Source organism: Ovis canadensis, chromosome 1 (assembly GCF_042477335.2).
Source record: "Ovis canadensis isolate MfBH-ARS-UI-01 breed Bighorn chromosome 1, ARS-UI_OviCan_v2, whole genome shotgun sequence".
Taxonomy (NCBI): Eukaryota; Metazoa; Chordata; class Mammalia; order Artiodactyla; family Bovidae; genus Ovis; species Ovis canadensis.
The window spans coordinates 255,730,369-255,753,015 of record NC_091245.1 but is presented as its reverse complement, the minus strand read 5'-3'; the positions used below and the strand labels follow the sequence as shown (position 1 = coordinate 255,753,015).

The 22,647-nt window shown below is 35.9% G+C and overlaps 1 protein-coding gene across 1 annotated transcript in view; it reads right to left on the bottom strand.

The window, feature by feature from the left end:
* Positions 1-22,647, bottom strand: part of STAG1 (STAG1 cohesin complex component) — a 472,075-nt gene that overhangs the window by 285,630 nt on the left and 163,798 nt on the right. Inside the window, exon 4 of the mRNA XM_069564764.1 lies at positions 20,914-21,078. Coding sequence (XP_069420865.1) covers positions 20,914-21,078 — 165 coding nt within the window. The remainder of the gene's footprint in view (positions 1-20,913; positions 21,079-22,647) is intronic.

Below are 22,647 nucleotides of genomic sequence, written 5' to 3'. Positions count from 1 at the left end.
AATCCGCCTGCAATGCAGCAGACCTGGGTTCAATCCCTGGGTTGAGAAGATCCTCTGCAAAAGGGAAACACACCCACTCCAGTATTCTGGCCTGGAAAATTCCATTGACTGTACAGTCCATGGGGTCACAAAGAGTAGCACATGACTAAGCAGCTTTCACAATTCTCTGTGCTATACAATATACTCATCAATTTTATACATAGTAGTTTGTATGTCTTAGTCCCATAGCCAATCTAGCCTAGACAGCATATTAAAAAGCAGAGACATTACTGTGCCAACAAAGGTCCATCTAGACAAACCTATGGTTTTTCCAGTAGTCATGTATGGATGTAAGAGTTGGACTATAAAGAAGGCTGAGAGCCGAAGAATTGACGCTTTTGAACTGTGGTGTTGGAGAAGACTCTTGAGGGTCCCTTGGACTGTAAGGAGATCCAACCAGTCCAACCTAAAGGAAATCAGTTTTGAATATTCACTGGAAGGACTGATTCTGAAGCTGATACTCCAATACTATGGCCACCAGATACAAAGAACTGACTCATTTGAAAAGCCCCTGACGCTGGGAAAGATTGAAGGTGGGAGGAGAAGGGGACGACAGAGGATGAGATGGTTGGATGGCATCACTGACTCAATGGACATGAGTTTGGGTGAACTCCGGAGTTGGCGATGGACGGGGAGGCCTGGCATGCTGCAGTCCATGGGGTCGCAAAGAGTTGGCCACAACTTAGCGACTGAACTGAACTGAATCCCATAGCCCCACTTTTCCCCTCCCGATAGGATAAGTACTAGTTTGTTTTCTGTATCTTCTCGTTTTTTCATATACATTCATCTGTATTATTTTTTATATTCCCCGTGTGATATCATACAGTATTATCTTTCTTTGACTTATTTCACTAAGCATAATATTCTCTAGGACCATCCACATTATTGCAAGTGGCAAGATTTCACTCCTTTTGAGGCTAAGTAATATTCCATTGTGTATATATATATCACATTTTCTTTATCCATTCAACAGTTGGGTATTTGGGTTGCTTTCACATTTTGTAAACAGTGCTGCTGAGAACAATGAGAGGCATGTATCTTTTCAAGTTCGTGTTTTTATCTTTTCCAGATATATTGTGGAGACTGGATTTCTTGGGATTATACAGTAGTTCTATTTTTAGTTTTTTAAGAAACTCCACACTATTTCTCACAGTGGCTGTACCAATTTACACTCCAAACAATGATGTACAAGGGTTTCCTTTTCTCCACATCCTCTCTAACAATTGCTATTTGTAGACTTTCAGAGGACAGCCATTCTGACTGGTGTGAGATCTTTGTCAACTATTTACTAAATGTTGAATATATGCATTTTACTGTGGAAGGTGGTATACTAGATACAAAAAGTGCTTGTCATACTTGCTGATACTAAAAAACATTTAAATCTTGAGGGTTTTTGGAGGGAGGGGCATGGGGTCAGGGAGGGACACAAACATATCATAAGTGTGTAGCTAGTATCTGGCATAAGAGGAGTTCATGCATTAAACTTGACTGGAAGAAGCTGTATACACTTTAAAGAAAGCTAAGGGAGTTTGCCTCACATTGAACAGATGTTTCTAAAATAACAGTTAACTGTGACCACCTGTTTTTCAGTAAGCCATCAGCAGGAGCTGATAATGGAAAACTGAAGAGAAAATGTAGCCTGCTATTCAGGTGGCCAGAAGTTCATTCAGGTTTTTCTATACCATCTTATGGAAAAACCCAAATGACCTATTTGGCCAACCCAATACTTACCAATGATGTCAGAGTTTTAGTTAAACTAGTGATTCAAGATGTTTTTATTCCATGAACCAGCAAGTCTAAATATATGATTTGAGAGATAAGCAAAGAGGTGCCAACAACTTAACAGCAAAATAATGAACAACAAGATATGAGAAAGACAGTCAATACTTGCCTTTATTTTTTCTCTTTTGCATGAATTACTGTCAAAGAATTAATGGAACTGTTCTGAACTGTTATGCTTCTTTGCATACTCACAACAGTCCTTTACTAGAAGAGATACTGATATCAAAACAACTAAAAATGTTGAAATTAGTTATTTTTCTATTAACCTCAGCATTTTATTCTAAGCAGCATTTTATTAGAGTACATTATCTAATACACGTTTCAAAAGAACATGATTAATTTGTGGTAACTTACATTACACATGCTTGGCGAGGTCTGCCTTGGCTTAAAACATGACCTCCCAGAATCCTTTTCTTTATAACTTTCTCCAGCTTTAACAAAAATTTTAGCATGATGCATTCTAAAATTCCCCTAAAATATTTACAAATACAAGCCCAAAACACAGAATCAAAACCACATTAAGTCTCACTGAAAGGTGAGCTTTGAATTTTATCATAAAACAAGTATGACTAAAATGTTTTGTATCACAACACTGCCATAAATTAGCCTTACTTACTCTCACAAGGAGCCTAATGTGAACAATAACAATCACTGATAAGGAAACTATAGGTAAAAGATGTTCAGTGACTCTCAAGACCATCTCAGCTGAATAATGAAAACTTTCTCTTCTAACAGTGCAGCATTTTCCCCACTATTGTCTAATAAGGCTCAGTTTTAAGTCAATCAAAGCTAAAAATACCTGGAGAACTGAATGCACTGAATTTTCAAATCATCTTAAGCCACGTTTATTCTGAAAACTCAAGTCAGTAAATCTCTTAAAATGACTATGTACCTTGTTATCATTTATAAACATTAAAACCACTTAGCCCACCTTTTTCCTGCTCTAGAATACTACACAGTTTTTGGTTTCTTTCTCTTAATTCACTCTCCAACTGATTTTTCTTTCACCTATTTTCTCTGAAGACATCCAGAACTAGCAGTTTACTGTAAAATTCCTCTACACGTTTAAACAATTCAATGTCTCTATATCCTTGATGCAATCTGAAACTTGGCTGTTTTCCCTAATGGCTTCATACTACTACATACTTCCTTTTTTTGTGTTTTATGATAACTGGCTTTAATTTTATAGCAAAGCCACCCTGTTTCTATCAGCATTCAAAACTCATCAGCCTTTAAGATCCTTGCCAGGTTGGCTTACCTTTCTACTACTCACCCTTTTTATGATACACTAATTATCCCCTAGGGTCACCCCCTACCCTCTCTCTCTCCCTTACGTAACTGAACCTTTGTTTCTTGGTCAAGGTCTTCCCTTCCACCCCAATCAAAGCATCTCGAACCAATTCTAGAATGTTAATAAAGATATATCCAATATCTTAAGATACATAATTTTTACTTCTGATCATCTGAAAAACCATCAATATTTTAAATTTAAATTCCCCAAATACATCTAAGACACTGAGGAACTACTTCCCCTTTGAAATCATTAAATTTCCATACTCCCTGGCATGATCTCTATTCATTAAACACAACGTTTTATACCCACCCACACTGTGCCTTTTGAGCCTCATCAATAAGCTTCAATCTTATAACTTCATCATCAGTTAATTTCTTTACCAATTATTAGAGTGCCATTACAATTTATCACCCAAACGAAGAACTTAAAAGGTGAAAGGGGGTACTATTAATTACACTAGAAAAGACTGTCCTAAACCTTTTCAGTCTCTTGCCAGGATTCTCAACTGCTTTGTGCTGCTGAGGCTAGCTTCAACCAGTAACACAAAGTTATTCTGGAATTAAATGTTCAGGTTAGTAGAAAAGTGGAGTTAAAGTCATCCTAACTATTTTCTTCTCTTCCATTTTACTCTGGGATCGACTGAGTCCTTCTACAATCTATTCAGTTCAGTTCAGTCGCTCAGTCATGTTGGACTCTTTGCGACCCCATGAATCGCAGCATGCCAGGCCTCCCTGTTCATCACCATCTCCCAGAATTCACTCAGACTCACGTCCATCGAGTCTGTGATGCCATCTAACCATCTCATCCTCTGTCGTCCCCTTTTCCTCCTGCCCCCAATCCCTCCCAGCATCAGAGTCTTTTCCAATGAGTCAGCTCTTCGCATGAGCTGGCCGAAGTACTGGAGTTTCAGCTTTAGCATCTTTCTTGCCAAAGAAACTCCAGGGTTGATCTTTAGAATGGACTGGTTGGATCTCCTTGCAGTCCAAGGGATTCTCAAGAGTCTTCTCCAACACCACAGTTCAAAAGCATCAATTCTTTGGTGCTCAGCTTTCTTCACAGTCCAACTCTCGCATCCATACATGACCACTGGAAAAACCATAGCTTTGACTAGACAGATCTTTGTTGGCAAAGTAATGTCTCTGCTTTTCAATATGCTATCTAGGTTGGTGATAACTTTTCTTCCAAGGAGTAGGCATCTTTTAATTTCATGGCTGCAATGAGTAAATATCATTTCATAAGCCAAACCGTTCTAAAAGGAGTTTTTAAATAACACCTTTAAAAAAATTCTTGCCAGTCCTTAGTATAACTTAAAAATAACCTACTATTGTATCAGTATGTGGAGAAGATGTGAAACGGCTGGCTATAAATGACAAGGAAGTGATATCACAGCATAAAAATCTAAGATATATGTGTGCATATGATGACATGCTTATTAAAACTGATGACTGTAGTGAAAATAAACCTGTCTTGCAGTTAATGCATGAGATGTTGCCATAAAGTTGGCAACAACATTTTCCAAGTATTGAATATATGTCTATAATGTACCTTCTAAAATCAAAATGACTAAATTATGAAGTATTGGTATTTCAAAACCAAAGTTAGGCCATGGATATTATACACAAATGATTTCCTATCATATCTACCAGAAAACCCTGTTAATCACACTCTTCTCAGTTAAAATATAGGATCTTAGTAAAAATATAGATTAACATTTGTCAGACCTACTTAAAATGGACAGGAAGTAAAGACCTAAGCACAACCAAGTTTAATGTATAAGACATCAAAGTTCACAAGGAAAAGCTAACAAGAAATATATCTAGACAAGCATTTCTGAGTGATAAGTGAAAGTTGGAGTTTTACTAGAGCATATGAAATATGTGACTTTCTTCAAAATATGTGTTCATACAGTACAGAATTTCTGTAGTCAGAAAGCATTCATATTTGAGCACAAAGATGCTACAAACAACACAACATACATACTTTTTAAAACTATTGATGTCAGATTAGTTTGCATTGTTTCAAGTAATCATAACCCTCAAAGGATTACAACTATTGAAAAGGAGTCAATGGCACCAATCACATGGAATATATTTCTCCATCCTCTCACTTTCAGTCTACATGAGTCTTTAGGTCTGAAGTGGGTTTCTTGTAGACAGCATATGTATGGGGCTTGTTTGTGTATCCATTCAGCCAGTCTGTATCTTTCGGTTGGAGCATTTAATCCATTTACATGTAAAGTAATTATTGATATATATGTTCCTACTGACATTTTCTTAATTGTTTGGGGTTTGCTTTTGTTGATCTTTTTCTTCTCTTATATTTCATGACCATATAAGTCCCTTTAACATTTGTTGTAAAGCTGACTTTGTGGTACTGAATTTTCTTAACTTTTGCTTGTCTGAAAAGCTTTTGATTTCACCATTAATTTTGAATGAGATGCTTACCAGGTATAGTAATCTTGGTTGTAGATTTTTCCCTTTCAGTATTTTAAATATATTCTGCCATTCCCTTCTGACCTGCAGAGTTTCTGCTGAAAGCTCAGCTGTTAAACATATGGGGTTTCCCTTGTATTGTTATTTGTTGCTTTTCCCTTGCTGCTTTTAATATTCTTTATTTGTGTTTAGTCTTTGTTAGTTTGATTAGTATGTGTCTTGGCGTGTTTCTCCTGGTTTTATCTCGTATGGGACTCTCTGTGTCTCTTGAACTTTATTGACTATTTCCTTTTCCATGTTGGGGAAATTTTTTACTATAATCTCTTCAAAATTTTTCTCATACCCTTTCATTTTCTCTTCTTCTGGGACCCCTATAATTCGAATGTTGATGGGTTCGGTATTGTCTGTGAGGACTCTTGAGAGTATCCTCAGTTCTTTTCTTTTACTTTACTCTGCTCTTCAGAAGTTATTTCCACCATTTTATCTTCCAGCTCACTGATTCTCTCTTCTGCTTCAGATATTCTGCTACTGATTCCTTCTAGAGTACAATTTCAGTAATTGTGTTGTTTGTATGTTTATTCTTTAATTCTTCTAGATCTTTGTTAATTGATTCTTGCATTTTCTTCATTTTTCTTTCAAGGTTTTTGATCATCTTTATTCTCGTTATTCTGAATTCTTTTTCAGGTAGTTTGCTTGTTTCTTCTTCAATTATTTGGACTTCTGTGTTTCTAGTTTGTTCCTTCATTTGTGTAGTCTTTCTCTGCCTTTTTTATTATTTTTTTAACTTATTGTGTTTGAGGTCTCCTTTTCCCAGGCTTGAAGGTTGAATTTTTTCTTCCTTTTGGTTTTTGTCCTCCTAAGGTTGGATGAGTGGTTTGTGTAAGCTTCATATAGGGTGAGATTTGTGCTGAGATTTTTGTTGTTGTTTCTTTTTCCAGTTATGAGCAAGCGGAATGGTAATCCTGTCTGCTGATGATTGGGTTTGTATTTTTGTTTTGTTTCTTGTTTAGATGAGGCATTCTGCACAGGGTGCTACTGGTGGTTGGGTGATGCTGGGTCTTCTATTCAAGTGGTTTCCTTTGTGTCCGTTCACACTATTTGATACTCCCTAGGGTTAGTTCTTTGGTAGTCTAGGGTCTTGGAGTTAGTGCTCCAACTCCAAAGGCTCAAGGCTTGATCTCTCTTTTTTTGGCCAATCTGTATAACAGGATGCTAGTTCCCCAACCAGGGATCGAGCACATGCCCCCTGATATTCTTTTGGAAGAGAAGCCATTGGAATGAAATTGATGTTCCAAAGCTTCTGTGAGCAGCATTAAAATATTTGACAACCACTATTTCTTCTCCATGTACTTACTTTTTCAAAATCAATTTCAAATTTGTTATCACTCTCTTCATCTCTGTTCATGCTTATCAAAAATTATAGCTTTGACTCCAGGTTAAGAAATCCTGTACTATATCAAAAGTCCTCAACAGGAGGAAAATCCTTTTTGTCTTCCATTTTCAAAGGCTTGAGTGTCCCTTGAGGCTCAGCAAGTAAAGAATCCACTTGTCATGCACAAGACCTGGGTTAAATCCCCGGGTTGGGAAGATCCCCTGGAGAAGGGAGAGGCTACCTACTCCAGTATTCTGACCTGGAGGATTCCATGGACTGTATAGGCAATGGGGTCGCAAAAAGTCAGACACAACTAAATGACTTTCACTTTCACTTTTTCAAAGGTTTAGGACTAAAGCCCAAAATAATAATAAGGAATGTTATCAACATATATATAATTTTCTTAAAACAGTTTAGAAACAACTCCTGGAAATATTTTTTGAAAGGTTCTGCTTTATACATGATTAGTTAGTATATACAGAAAGAAACTACAAGAGCACATAATCCAAATTTACTGAAGTGGACAAAAGAAGAAATGCTAAGAAATCTCATTTATACCTCAATACATCTTTATTTACACTTCCCTAAGGGCACAGCATTAAAGAATCTGCCTGCCAATGCAGAAAACACCGATTCCATGCCTGGGTAAGGAAGACCCCTGGAGAAGGAAATGGCAACCCACTCAAGTATTCTTTAGTTTTTAAATTTTTCTTTATTTTTTATTTGATGGATGACTGCTTTACAATTTTTTGGTGGTAAAGAATCCATGGAATTCTCCAGGCAAGAATATTGCAGTGGATTCATTGACATTCCATTCTCCAGAGGATCTTCCTGACCCAGGGATTAAATCTGGATCTCCCTCATTAGATTCTTTACCTTCTGACCACCAGAGAAGCCCTAAGAATTAGACAGACTCAGGAAAGAATCAGAAACTTACTTTAATGTTAATATCTTTTCTCCTGAAAATATTGATATCACTCAACAAATAGCAGAACAAGATTGTCTTCACTTGCTCATTTTTCCACTGTGGTTGGTAAACAGAAGATAAATGTAAATATACATGTATCTTTGAGAAACAGTAAAACAATACTAATACTTCAAAATCTATGCAACACAAAAAGTGCAAGGTATACAGTTTATGTTTGGAACTTTGTTACAACTGTTGTCAAATAACCTAAGCATCTTAAGGCACTAAACTGATTATGAAATAGTCTGGAACAGTTCCAAATGTCAGTTTAACATAGGCACAAAATAATGATATGTGACCATGAATCTTAAACAATAAAGGAGTTGAAAAATAACCCAGTCAAATATCTAAAATGGATCAACAATGATTACTGTATAAAAATTTAATCATTTATGGGAAAAACCTTGGGTTATAAAAGCAGAACACTTCTGAAGTTAAAATTAAGTTACTATGATTCTAAGGTGTGTACCCTGGTATGTTAATATCATGACTAAAGAAACTATTTCATTTCTCTAATTACTATTTGAAGTTCTATTTAAAACATCTTCCTCTTATGTAAAAGCTAACACAGAATAAAAAATATATATATAGGTTTCTTTTCTTTTATTGGCATTATTATGATGCAAGTTCAAACTCTTTCTTGTTATGTCTTCTTCACATTTTACTAAATTTCATTAAGTTTGCAATATTAAGAAAGTCACAAAAGTACTAGTGACAAAGTATATACAAATATTTTAATATAATAAAACACTATTAATATCAGCTATAATAGAGGTAAGCTGAAGAATAAACCCTGACAGTTCCTGACAGTCTTCTGCAAAAAAATAAAAATGTGTTTAAGCAACGAAATTAATATTCCAAGTGAGAAGCATATGTGTTGTTGGTTTGGCCCCAATGATATGGCCATTATGCAACCCCAAATGAAGCCAAATTTTCTTCTCATCAATAAGTAATACCAGCAGATAATTCAGAATGAAGATGATACTTCTCTCTTTGTAATGTACTGAGAAACAGCTATTTCTCACCTAAATTTACCTAAGCCTTCAAAAGGTATTCCATCACTTTTAAATGATTCTAGAATGTAATCCTAACCTTTTTATTTTAGACATAATCAAAGATGACATTAATTTGTCTGCCTTTAGAGAATCAGATTTCTTATCCTTGGACTAAGAGTTCAATTCAGTCATTCAGTCATGTTAGACTCTTTGCAACCCCATGGGCCGCAGCACACCAGGGTTCCCTCCCAATTACCAACTCCTGGAGCTTGCTCAAACTCATATCCCTCGAGTCCATGGTGCCATCTGACCATCTCGTTCTCTGTTGACCCATTCTCCTCCTGCTTTCAATCTTTCCCAGAGTAAGGGTCTTTTAAATGGCAAGCCACTCCAGTGTTCTTGCCTGAAGAACCCCATTGACGCAGGAGCCTGGTGGGCTACAGTCCACGGGGTCGCAAAGAGTCGGACACGACTGAGCGACTTCACTTTCACTTTCTTTCTTTTCCAATGAGTCAGTATTTCACATCAGTCAGGTTGCCATGGTATTGAAGCATAAGCATCAGTACTTTCAATGAATATTCAGGACTGATTTCCTTTAGGATTGACTGGTTTGATCTTCTTGGTGTCCAAGGGACTCTCAACAGTCTTCTACAATACCACAGTTCGAAAGCATGAATTCTTTGGTGCTCAGCTTTCTTTATGGTCCAACTCTCACATCCATACATGACTACTAGAAAAACCATAGCTATTACTAGATGGACCTTTGTCAGCAAAGTAGTATCTCTGCTTTTTAATATGCGGTCTAGGTTTGTCATAGCTTTTCTTCCAAGGAGCAAGCATCGTTTAATTTAATGGCTGCAGTCACCAACTGCATTGATTTTGGAGCCCAAAAAAAGAGTCTGTCATTGTTTCTATTCTTATCCCATCTATATGTCATGAAGCGATGGGACCAGATGCCATGATCTTCATTTTCTCAGAGTTAAGTTTTAAGCCAGAATTTTCATTCTCCTCTTTTACTTTCATCAAGAGGCTCTTTAGTTTCTTTCTGCTTTATGTCATAAGGGTGGTGCCGTATGCATATCTGTGATTACTAATATTTTTCCCTGCAATCCTGATTTCAGCTTGTGCTTCATCCACCCCAGCATGTCACATAATGTACACTCTGCATATAAGTTAAATAAGCAAGGTGACAATATATAGCCTTGACTTACTCCTTTCCCAATTTGGAACCAGTCTATTGTTTCATGTCCAGTTCTGCTGCTTCTTGACCTGCATACAGATTTCTCAAGAGGCAGGTCAGGTGGTCTGGTATTCCCATGTCTTTAAGAATTTGCCACAATTTTGTTGTGATCCACACAGTCAAAGGCTTTGGCATAGTCAATGATGCAGAAATAGATGTTTTTCTGGAATTCTCTTGCATTTTCCATGATCCAATGGATGTTGGCAATTTGATTTCTGGTTCCTCTGCCTTTTCTAAATCCAACTCGAACATCTGGAAGTTCATGGTTCACATACTGTTGAAGCCTAGCTTGGAGAATTTTGAGCATTACTTTCTGAGCGTGTGAGATAAGTGCATTGTACAGTAGCTTGAACATTCTTTGGAACTGCCTTTCTTTGGGCTTGGGATGAAAACTGACATTTTCTATTCCTGTGGCCATGCTGAGTATTCCAAATTTGCTGGCATACTGAGTGCAGCACTTTCACTGCATCATCTTTTAGGATTTGAAATAAATCAGCTGGAATTCCATCACCTCCACAAGCTTTATTCCTAGTGATGCTTCCTAAGGCCCACTTGGCTTCACACTCCAGGATATCTGGCTTGAGGTGAGAGATCACATCATCATGGCTATCTGGGTCGTTAGTTCTGTGTATTCCTGCCACCTTTCTTAGTATATTCTGCTTCTATTAGGTCCATACTGTTTCTGTCCTTTATTGACCCCATCTTTGCATGAAATATTCCCTTGGTATCTCTAATTTTCATGAAGACATCTCTAGTCTTTCACATTCTACTGTTTTCCTCTATTTCTTTGCACTGATTCACTTATGAAGGCTCTGCCATTCTTTGGAACTCTGCATTCATATGGATATATTTTTTTCTCCTTTGCCTTTCATTTCTCTTCTTTTCTCAGCTATCTGTAAGGCCTTCTCAGACAGTCATTTTGCCTTTTTGCGTTCCTTCTTAATTAATCTTAACCTTTTATTTTAAGCACAATCAAAGATGACATTATTGTATCTGCTTTTACAGAATCAGATTTCTTATCCAAGGACTAGGAATAAGAAGGAATATTAGAAATGGGTCTTCAAAAGAGGTTGGGACACAAAGCCAGAAAGAAAGATAGTCCTAGGAAAAGAACTGTTAGGATGGAGACAGGTAGGTGAGAAGAACAGGACGGTGGTGAAGAAAGTACAATACCTGCCTTGAGTCAAGAATCAAATTTCACCCCTGAAGTGGTCTGAACACTGTTCTCTGACTCTCTCCACTATAAACATATGCTGGGGTGTATATTCAGTTTCCCAGTCCTGGATTCCTGCCTTCTTGTACTTCCCAACTTCCTCCTGATGTTGATCAGCAGGACTGCAATGCTAACAACCATGGCCAGCAGGACCATCACAGTGACTGGAACTAGCTGTCAAAGTTTCACGGCAATTGAGCTGGATTTCTTATCCATGTAGAGATTCCCAGCAGGGGACTTAAGTACACAGTGAGACTTCTAGACCCAGAAGAATAATTCAACCCTACCCTTGTCTCAAAATAGGCAGAGCTAGGAATGTCCATCTCATCCACTGTCCATCTCATTTAGGATCTTCTAAAAAGTGCTCTGTTGCTGCTTAATATAGATGGTGGGCTGCTTGTAATGCCAGCATATAGTTGGAATTTAGCCAACAGCAGTCACAAAAGAATCACTGAAGCTCAACTTCCCAGTCTGAGTTTAAAAGCCACAGACATGCTAGCAGTGATGTCTTTGCAACAGGGTGTTTTGCTGAAGACTCAGATTTTCTTTTTCCAACTCATGGATGCCACCCAGGTTAACCAACATGATTACATCTACTTGAACTGGTAGGCCTTCAAACAACATTTCCGTCACATTTGGGACTCTGCAGGCAGTCAATGTTCACAAAGGTATGCTTGCTAGGCCTTACTTACCAGGCTTTGACCATTCTTGTGGCCATTCATGCATGGTTTATCTACAGGAGCTAAGAGGTTTAAAATGAAGCAGTTCATCTCAAGAGCCCAGTGCCTGGCACCAGCAAGGACTTCCTCCCTCACCCCATCCCTAAAACATCAACTTATTCATGGAATATGTAACATGTAATGTGGATAGCTATCATCATTAGTAGATATATTAGGTCCACAAGGGTCAAGACAGAGGAATGAGAAATAGGATTGAAAATATAATCACTGGATTTAAAATAGGACCCAATGTCTGCTACCTTGGGTAGAGACTACAATTGTGCTGCTGTAGTGACTTTCTATTATGTAATATTCATTTTTTATAAGTAGAAAAACTTATAGCTGTTATAGTTATGATTACATATTCCTTGTGAAGCGAAGTGAAAGTCGCTCAGTCATGTCCGACTCTTTGCGACCCCATGGACTGCAGTCTACCACACTCATCCGTCCAAGGGATTTTCCAGGCAAGGGTACTGGAGTGGGTTGCCATTTCCTTCTCCAGAGGATCTTCCCAATCCAGGGATCGAACCCAGGTCTCCCGCATTGTATGCAGATGCTTTACCATCTAAGCCACCAGATTATTAAAGTATTAAAATATATAAACAATTTTGATGCTCCGTCAGTCTACCTACTGCCATTGCAAAGATCACCTAAGATATTTTACATATAAGAGAAATAGATATAAACTATTATTTAAACAATGGCTATTTTCAGTTTTCCACGTTTACCATCACCTAAACTAAATCTAAATGTTTTACATTAAGTTTAGATATTTTATTATGATACTGTTAAAAATCAGAATAAATCTTTTCATTTTTTTTCATGATTTTTAAGTCCTATATCCCAATATCCTGTCACTGTAGTGTTTGTACTTATAACCAGGTATTTCTCATATTACACTGATACATTGATCCTATTCAAGTATTTATGTATTTACTTAAGTTTTGTAAGTTTTCACTCATCATCATTGTAGTATTTCCTTCTTTCAGGATTTCCTGACCATCTTTGTTATAAAATTTCATTTCATGCAATAGTTCTAAGTTCTCCTTTTCATTTCACACAATAGTTCTAAATTCTAATAGTATTTGTCTCTTAAGGTTTGTTTCATTACCAATTCTTCTATAATTACACTTCTTACGACATTCTTCAGCTATTTTCAGTTCAGTCGCTCAGTCGTGTCCAACTCTTTGTAACCCCAGGAACCACAGCACGCCAGGCCTCCCTGTCCATCACCAACTCCCAGAGTCCACCCAAACCCATGTCCATCGAGTCGGTGATGCCATCCAACAATCTCATCCTCTGTCGTCCCCTTCTCCTCCCGCCCTCAATCTTTCCCAGCATCCGGCTCTTTTCAAATGAGTCAGCTCTTCTCATAAGGTGGCCAAAGTATTGGAGTTTAATCTTCAATATCAGTCCCTCCAATGAACACCCAGGACTGATCTCCTTTAGGATGGACTGGTTGGATCTCCTCGCAGTCCAAGGGACTCTCAAGAGTCAGCTATTTTAATACTTAAAACTTTTAAGCTTTTAATGAACATTCAGAAATTTAAAAACTATTATGGACATATTAATCCATTCAATTAACAGCTCAGAAAAGTATTTAATTCTCATACAGTCACTACCTAACAGTCAGTTGAAACACAAGTTAACAGGTGTAATTTTAATAAACTCATAGGTGCTTTTTCACTTTCCTTGGTGTCATCATAAAGTAAGTAAAACTCACCTACACAAACCTTGGGGGAGAACTCCCCTGCATTTGATACCTTGAGATCTGGCATCTAACCCATTTGTAAGCTGGGTACTAAAAGAAACGAATGTCCTGTAAAAGTTTATACTTTCATTTAGCATCAGAACAAAGTTTCCTCCTTAAAAGAGTATGACTAATCACAGACTAACGCCCTAAGATACCTGTCTTTCCCAATCACAACTTCAACAGACAAAATCAGTTTTATCTTCCTAGTCATCTGTCTAAAGCAAATAGGACGCCAAGCTGAGCCATTGAGTATACTTCACTTATAGGCTTAATCCACTTCCTTATTCACAAAATTTATTATATCTGTACATTAAGACCAAATGGAGTTTTATTAGCATTAATCAACAGTGTATAATAGTATATTCACAGACCACTTGACTTTTATGCAGAATTTCCTCTCCCATCTATGGTTAGAAAGTCTATGAAGGGAAGGGTCAGACAAGCTTAGTTCATACTGTATCTCTTGAACCTAATCCAATGCCTTAAACAAGAGCTCTCAATGAATTTCTGTTGAATGAATCAACTGTAGCCCAACTTTTTTAGATGAAGTCTGGGGTACAAAATGCAAATACAAATGGATTATAGAAATTCATTATAATACTACTTCATAACTACTAAAGCAACAAATAACAGAATAATAGCTTGAATGTTCCAAAATTCAGTATGTAGTCAGTGTCATGCACCTAAATGGCAAAATGTCCAAACCAAACTATTTCCATACCCATCATTAACACCTATATTCTTATAAATTTCCTTTCAGTGAATATCCCCAAGTCAAACAAATAGGAATTACCTTTGATTCTGTCCTCTTTCTCATCTTTCAGAAGTATCTTGCAGCCTTAATATTTATGGAATCAGTCCCTTTCTCTTCCTCTTCCCCTTCACTGACACTATAAATTCAAACTTTCATTACTTACGAATTGTATTAAAAAAAAAAAGCCTCCTAACTAGTCTCTCTGCTTCCAACCTCACACACCCCAAATCATCACCTAAACTATTTCCAGAAAGGTACTTCTAAAAATGCTAATATGATCATCTCATTTTCTTACTAAAATGCCATCAATTTCACAAAAAAGCTAAATGTTTAGAATCTAGCCTTTTAGTTCTACTCTTATGGACATCTTATGGCTTCCATTGTAGGGGTAGAGATTTTATCTTTGTGTGTTGCATTTCTGCTATAAGAAGTTCCCTCTGCTAACCTCCTAGCTAACTCCTTTTCATCCTTCATGTCTCAGGTCATTTTTTTCAGTTATACAGGCAAGACTTCCACAATAACCCTGTCCTCTAGACAGGCGCAAGTGAATTTTTAGTGTTTTCAACCTATTCTATATATCTGTTTTATTAAAGTATTCTGTAATACCTGTTCCCCATGAGAGAAAAACTGTGGTTTTATTTCTATACAGTCAGGAAATATCTAGCACAACATCCAATTACAGGAGGTAGATAGCAAATATCTATTAAGCCAGTAAAGTTGATTTTTCACAATTCCAGTAAGGAGAAAAGACTAAAATACAAAATGGTCATAAATAGTTGTAGGAGTCAAAGGTTTATGGAATACTGGATAAATAAAAGAAACTAGGGTCTTTAAAACCAATCTTTCCAAAGCCTTCACAAGTCACCTCTCCAAAGGGGATGGGATACAATCATTTTTCAAATATACTGGCAATATACTATCACTTTTATTTCAAATAATAAGATAGATAAGAAGGTATAAACCATCCAGTTTCAACAACAGTTAATATTTTACAGCCATATTTGTTTCTTTCTGCTTCTTTTTCCGGTTATTGCTATAGTGGTCCAAATACACCTGTCTGATCCCTTTAGGTATGTGTTTATATAAGTAGTACTATATATTATGTATCATTCTGCAGCTTGCTTTGTCCCTTAAAATGCATTTCTAAAATCTGTCCATAATGGTACCTAAAGCTCTAGTTCACACTAGTTTTAACTGTTATAGAAAATTTAACTGTCTGAATATACCACATTTTATTTATCAATTGTTCTGTTCACAGACTTTTACTTCCTTTGTCTTTCTTTTCACCATTACAAATTAACAACAGAAATTACTGTATGAGCCTCATCTATAAAACTACATAAAATTTTCTCTAGAAGTTATACCTAGGAATTAAATTCCCTTTATTCAAAGTATCGCAGTTAAAAAAAGAAAGACATAAGAAAGAAAAACGTGTTGCCCACAGTGTAGGTACTCATTAAATAGTTGCTAAATGAAGGAAAAATGAATAGATCATTTAACCTTTCTTAATACTGTCAAATTTTTCTCCAAAGGGGTTATACAGATTCGTACTCCCACTAGTTGGTACTCTGCATCCTTACTGACTTTTAGTACTTTCCAGATAGTTTTATGCTACTCAAATGAAGAGTATGAAACAGAATTTTAATCTATTTCATGTCAAATTTTATTCACTCTTCTTCCTATTTTCTTATATGGCCTACTGTTTGCTCCAAAGTGTTCTAACTGTTTATTACTACTTTACAGAATGCTGATTTTTCTTATAATGTTAATTTTCTCTCTAGGAGTCTTACTGAATACTCATTAGTCCAACAGTCTAGGTTATATTGAAATTCCTACATAGACAATTGCATATTCTGCAAATCGGATAATTTTATATTTTCAACTATTATACTCTAGCGCTTATTCCTGGGAATACATCTAAACTTCCCTGTTAAAAATGGTATGACGTGAGCTACAATGTTTTTGTGTGATAGCCTTTACCAAACTATGGAACTTCCCTCTTGATGGTTTACTCACAAAGAATTATTGTTCACTGTATCAGCTACTATTTTATCAAATGATTTTTATAAACATTCTACATCAATTTTCCCCTTGATATGATTATGTGCTATATAATAGAAAAAGACTCTCTAACATTAAGCCACCCTTGCATTCCTAAGATAAAATCTGTAAGTTTTGAAGTGTACTGAACTCAAATTGCCAGTATTTTGAATCAGCAGACCTATCATTTCTTTTTCTACTTAATTTGCATTTCTACTTTTTTTATTCCTTTCTTCCTAATTACTTTAAGTTTGCTATTTTTCTTTCTTTAAATTGTTTCTATTATTGCTAACTAGTGCTTTTGCGGGAAGTCGTTGCTTTTATTAACATTCACATTTCAACAGTTTATTTAACTCTTTACTACATGAAATAATTAAAAGTGCCTTTCCAGATTTGTGACTACGATGTAATGTAGAAAGGGAATTTATTTTGCATATTTCAATCTTACTTGCATTGTGGTCAGCAAAAAGGTTCTTAATGAAATATTAAGGTTCCTTAATGAAATTTTCAAGACTTTCTTTTAAGCCTCAATATTCTACAATTATACTTACAGGCACACCTTACACCTATTAAGGATTTGGTTTCAGACCACTGCATCACAGCAAATATTACAATACAGTGAGTCACATGAATTTTTGGTTTCTCAGTTTATATAAAAGTTATGTTCACACCATATTATATTAAGTGTGCAGAAACATTTGTGTCTTAAAAATCATTGCCTATACCTTAATTAAAAGATAATGCTGTTGGGAAAATGGTGCTTATAGACTTGTTCGATGAAGGGTTGCCATAAGCCTTCAATTTGTGAAAAATGCAGTATCTGCGAAGCTCAGGGGAAAAAAAACAAACAAACAAGGAATGCCTGCTTACTCCTGACAGCAAACTCTAGATCCGAGGAAATGTGACTGAAAATTTCTAAAAGACTACCTCTTCAAAACCTATGTCACTTCTATTCCCTTGGAATTCTTCCCCTGCATATTCTGGAACCCTTTCAATCCACATCAAAGTCACTCAACTGCTCTTTCATATTTACTTTTTTATTTCTGGGCTACATTCTGAATGAATGCCTAATGAATGCCAATTCTTGAATTCTCCTTGGATGGCATCTAAAAACCTATTTACTAAGTTTATTTCCTTTTTAGTATTAGTTAGAATTTCTTTCCAGAGAAGGTAATGGCACTCCACTCCAGTACTCTTGCCTGGAAAAACCCATGGATGGAGGAGCCTGGTAGGCTGCAGTCCCTGGGGTTGCTAGGAGTCGGACACAACTGAGCGACTTCACTTTCACTTTTCACTTTCATGGATTGGAGATGGCAATGGCAACCCACTCCAGTGTTCTTGCCTGGAGAATCCCAGGGACGGGGGAGCCTGGTGGGCTGCCGTCTACAGAGTCACACAGAGTCGGACACAACTGAAGCCAACTTAGCAGCAGCAGCAGCAGAATTTCTTTCATCTCTATGGAAACTTAAACATACTTATTTCTTTTATTTTTTACCCCTTCCTATGTTTTTGAGATTATCTCTGCTCCATCTACTCACTTCATGGAGAACTACATCGTATAGTGGGCTTAAAAAGAACTTCCTGCTCTAAGATGATACAGGAGATTTTTAAAGACTCCCTCACCAACCAAGAAAGTAGTCATTTTAATTCAGGTCCTGATTATAAGGACTATGTCTGTCCTCCCCTTTCCTTCATCTCACGATTTTCAAAAAGTGGGGTTTTAGCATAAGCCAGTATCCAAACTAAGGCCATCCTGAGTAGTAAAGGAGTCTCTATTAGTTAACTACATGGATGATAAGCATAAAGCAGAGTCTCAAGGCTAACCAAAGATATTTATTAATATGATCCCCTGAAACACAAGCCTTAGCCTATGCAACAGTTATCAGTGGCTTTCTTCCATCTCCTTCCAAGTATGGGGTCTCATATTAGGCCCTGGCTTCATGTATTTTAAGCCTAACTTTATTCATACACACTTCATGAAGCACTTTACATCCTTTTAACATACAAGATCCAAACTCCTGGCTACAAGTAACTACTTCTGCTACCTTAACCCTAAGGCTGATCACTAGGTAGTTTTTTTCTATATAAACCACAGAAACATTTAGTTTTTAAACCCATTAATGCCTACCCTCTTTTTAGCACTTTGTCTTTCATTACTTTATATTTGAAATGAAGGGATAATAAACACTGAAATTAGTGTGCCAGCTTCATTAAAAGACCTGCATTAATTTTTTAAACATGAATTTTTAAGCATTCCTTTCGCTCAGTAACCACTTTCAGGAATTTACATTACAAAGGATTCCTACAGGCAATATTTCATAAGGATATATAAAGATCTTCAAAGTAGTACTATTTTTAACAGAATAAAACTACTCTTAAATAGTTATCTTAAATATACTTATTCTTCTTAAACAATAAAGTACTCCAACAGAAAACTAATTAGATAATATAAACACTGAAAATTCTAAGGTTAATCCACTGGAAAAAAAATGCCCACAACAGAGTGCTGAATAAAATGAAAAAAATTACAGCAGTTTGTAGATTAATATGAATACAGCTAGGAAACAAAAACATAAAAGAATAATAAAAAATTACACCAAAGTAGAAAATGCATAGGGTCACTTTCAATAGAATAGTGAGAAAAGTTGAAAAAGTGAGTTAAAACCAAATTCTGGAAGGTACCAAGGTTCTGACTACTAATCTTTACCCTTTATAAAATATGAATCCAAAATAATTTAAAAAGAGAATAAAGTATGAAAACAGCAATAGGGAAGAGTAATGTAGATGAAGAATACAGAACATAATGGGTAAAAAAGAAAAAAATCTTATACTCATCACTAGTGTATATCAAAATCAAATGATTAATTTTCTTCACAATAAATATTGAAGATTTTATTCATATTAAATAAAAGATGGAAAAATAAACTTTTGCATGAAAAAAGAAAGCAAAATAATGAAATGGAATTTTAGAATTTAATTTCCTTGATTTTCTGCTTGTGTCTTTACCTATGGATGGGAGGCAATAAATAGATTTTGATTAATATCTCTATAGCCTGTTAACAATTTTTTTATTGCAGTTTGTATCTGCAATAGAAACTATCAAGCTTAATGGCTAAAAATCACTTAATATATTTCAAAATTATACTTATATACTTTAATGTTGTCCATTGCTTTGGATAACTGGGAATTCAATATTTCACCACTTAGCATCATCAATATTTAGCATCATCACACCACTCTAACACCCTCTCCTTCCCATACGAAATTCCAAGATTCCTGAACAAATCAATCCGGCAACATACATTAAACTCCCTTAAGGAATTCAAAAAGAAATACATGTAAAAAATAAAAGGTATATTAATAGAAAGTTGCCTGCTTTTGGCTCTAAAAGTAAATCTGTTTCATAAATTACCCAACTTTCACACTTAAATTGAAAAATGAAGTATCAAAAATGAGCAAAGACAAAATAGAAAGATTAAACATATAATCATTAGTAATTAAAAAATGGAAATTAAAATAATGAATTACAGTCTTTATCTATATTGCCAAATAATTCTTAAATATAAAATAACCAATTGCTAGCTAAACTTCTGGTGAAAGATAAACTAGTACAAATTCTGGAGAATAAAATGGTATTTATTACTACAGAGTTAAGAAATATTCTTAAAATAATTTTACCTCTAGTCCTTCAAAATGAAAAGAAGATGTAAGGAACTAAATACAAAGGATTAATAAGTTTTCAAATATTCTAAAAATGTAAACACACACTAAAGGAATCATAATACTTATAGTTTATCCTTAAAATGAATTAGAAGCCAATAAAGATGTGCTCTTCAAGACTATTTAATGACACTTATTGAGTGAATGAGGGCAGAAGAAACAGTGTAAGAAGTTATAAAAGATCACACAAACACAAATAACCATAAAATGTTAACTGTGGTTATTTCTAATTCACTACTTAGGCATTTTTTAATACCCTTTCTTCTTTCAAATATTCTTCAATACACATGTTACTTACATTAAGTCAAATTCTAAAAATATACAGGACTGACGCAATACAAATTCTCAGGCAGTTCCTACTATACTGCAAATTATTTTATTCAACATAATGCAATTTAAAATTTGTAACATTAACTTACTATTAAACAATATGCCTTTCCTGACACTTTTACAAAATAAGCAAAGAAAAACCCTTAGTAAACTTGACTACACATCAACAATTGTATAAAAATGTCAAAATATACACTAACAGGTCTTACATGTTATTGACCCTATATTGCTTTATTAGTAAAATAGAAACACTTAAAATTTACCTGCATTGCACTTTTCCCCAGCTTCACCACTTCAAATAATGTGACAGGTTCCCCTTCACCATTCTGTTGAGGGTGCCCATTGGCTCTTCCACGGCCTGTTCCTCTAACTCCAGCTTCAATTCTACTCTTCTCTCCTGGTGATTTTCGAGGTTTCTTATTTGTAGACTGAATAAAAAAAGGGGAAAAGCAAAATTAAATGCAGGCATATTTGCCTTATGGAGAGTGATCTCAAATTATGTTTGAGCCTGTGAAAGGGAATTTAGCACTGTTATAGGTAAGAGATAATTTCAAAAGCTTTACAATGTTTGTACTGATTTTTTAAAAAGTGCAAACAGAAAAGTACAAGTTAATTTATACAAGGTATGAAAAGAAAAAGATTTACTATTTTGTACAATAATGACAGTGCTGGAACCCTGTCCCCAAACACAACCCTGTCTTGACATTTTCTTATTACCAACCTCAAGACTAGACTTCCTCCGAAATCATGTTCAACAAAATGCTACCTGGACACACTGCATGTTCAACTTCTCCTTCAACTTAAGTACTAAAATATTTCTTATTCAGTCATGCAACAAATATATATTGACAATTTTTGGAACCATCGCAAGTAATAAAACTACGGCAAATATTCTGGCCTTGAAGTTGTTTTTCAGTAAGTTCATTTCAGTCGTTCAGTCCTGTCTGACTCTTTGCCAGCCCATGGACTGCAGCACGATAGGTTTCCCTGTCGATCACCAACTCCCAGAGATTGCTCAAACATGTCCACTGAGTTAGTGATGTCATCTAACCATCTCATCCTCTGTTGTCACCTTCTTTTCCCCCCTTCAATCTTTCCCAGCATCAGGGGCTTTTCCAGTGAGTCATTTCTTTGCATCAGATGGCCAAAGTATTGGAGTTTGAGCTTCAACATCAATCCTGCCAATGAATATTTAGCACTGATTTCCTTTAGGATTCACTGGTTTGATATCCCTGCAGACCAAAGGACTCTCAAGAGTTCTCCAACACCACAGTTCAAAAGCATCAGTTCTTTGGTACCCAGCTTTCTTTATGGTCCAACTTGCAGATCCAAACATGACTGCTGGAAAAACGATAGCTTTGACTAGACACACATTTGTTGGCAAAATAATGCCTCTGTTTTCTAATATGTTGTCTAGGTTTGTCAGAGCTTTCCTTCAAAGGAGCAAGCATCTTCTAATTTCATAGTGCAATCACCATTTGCAGTGATTTTAGAGCCCCAAAAATAAAGCCTCTCACTATTTCCATTGTTTCCCCTTCTATCTGCCATGAAGTGATGGGACGAGATGCCATGATATTAGTTTACTGAATGTTGAGTTTTAAGCCAGCTTTTTCACTCTCCTCTTTCACTTTCATCAGAAGGCTCTTTAGTTCCTTCTCACTTTCTGCCATAAGAGTGGTATCAACTGCATATCTGAGATTACTAATATTTCTCCCAGCATTCTTGATTCCAGTTTGTGCTTCATCCAGCCCAGTATTTGACAGGATGCACTCTGCATAGAAGTTAAGCAAGCAGGGTGACAATAGACAGCACTGACATACTCCTTTCCCAATTTAGAACCAGTTCGTGATTTCATGTATGGTTCTAACTGTTGCTTCTTGACCTGCATACGGATTTCTCAGGAAGCAGGTAAGGTGGTCTGGTATTCCAGTCTCTTTAAGAATTTTCCACAGTTTGCTGTGATGCACACAGTCACAGCTTTAGGAATAGACAATAAA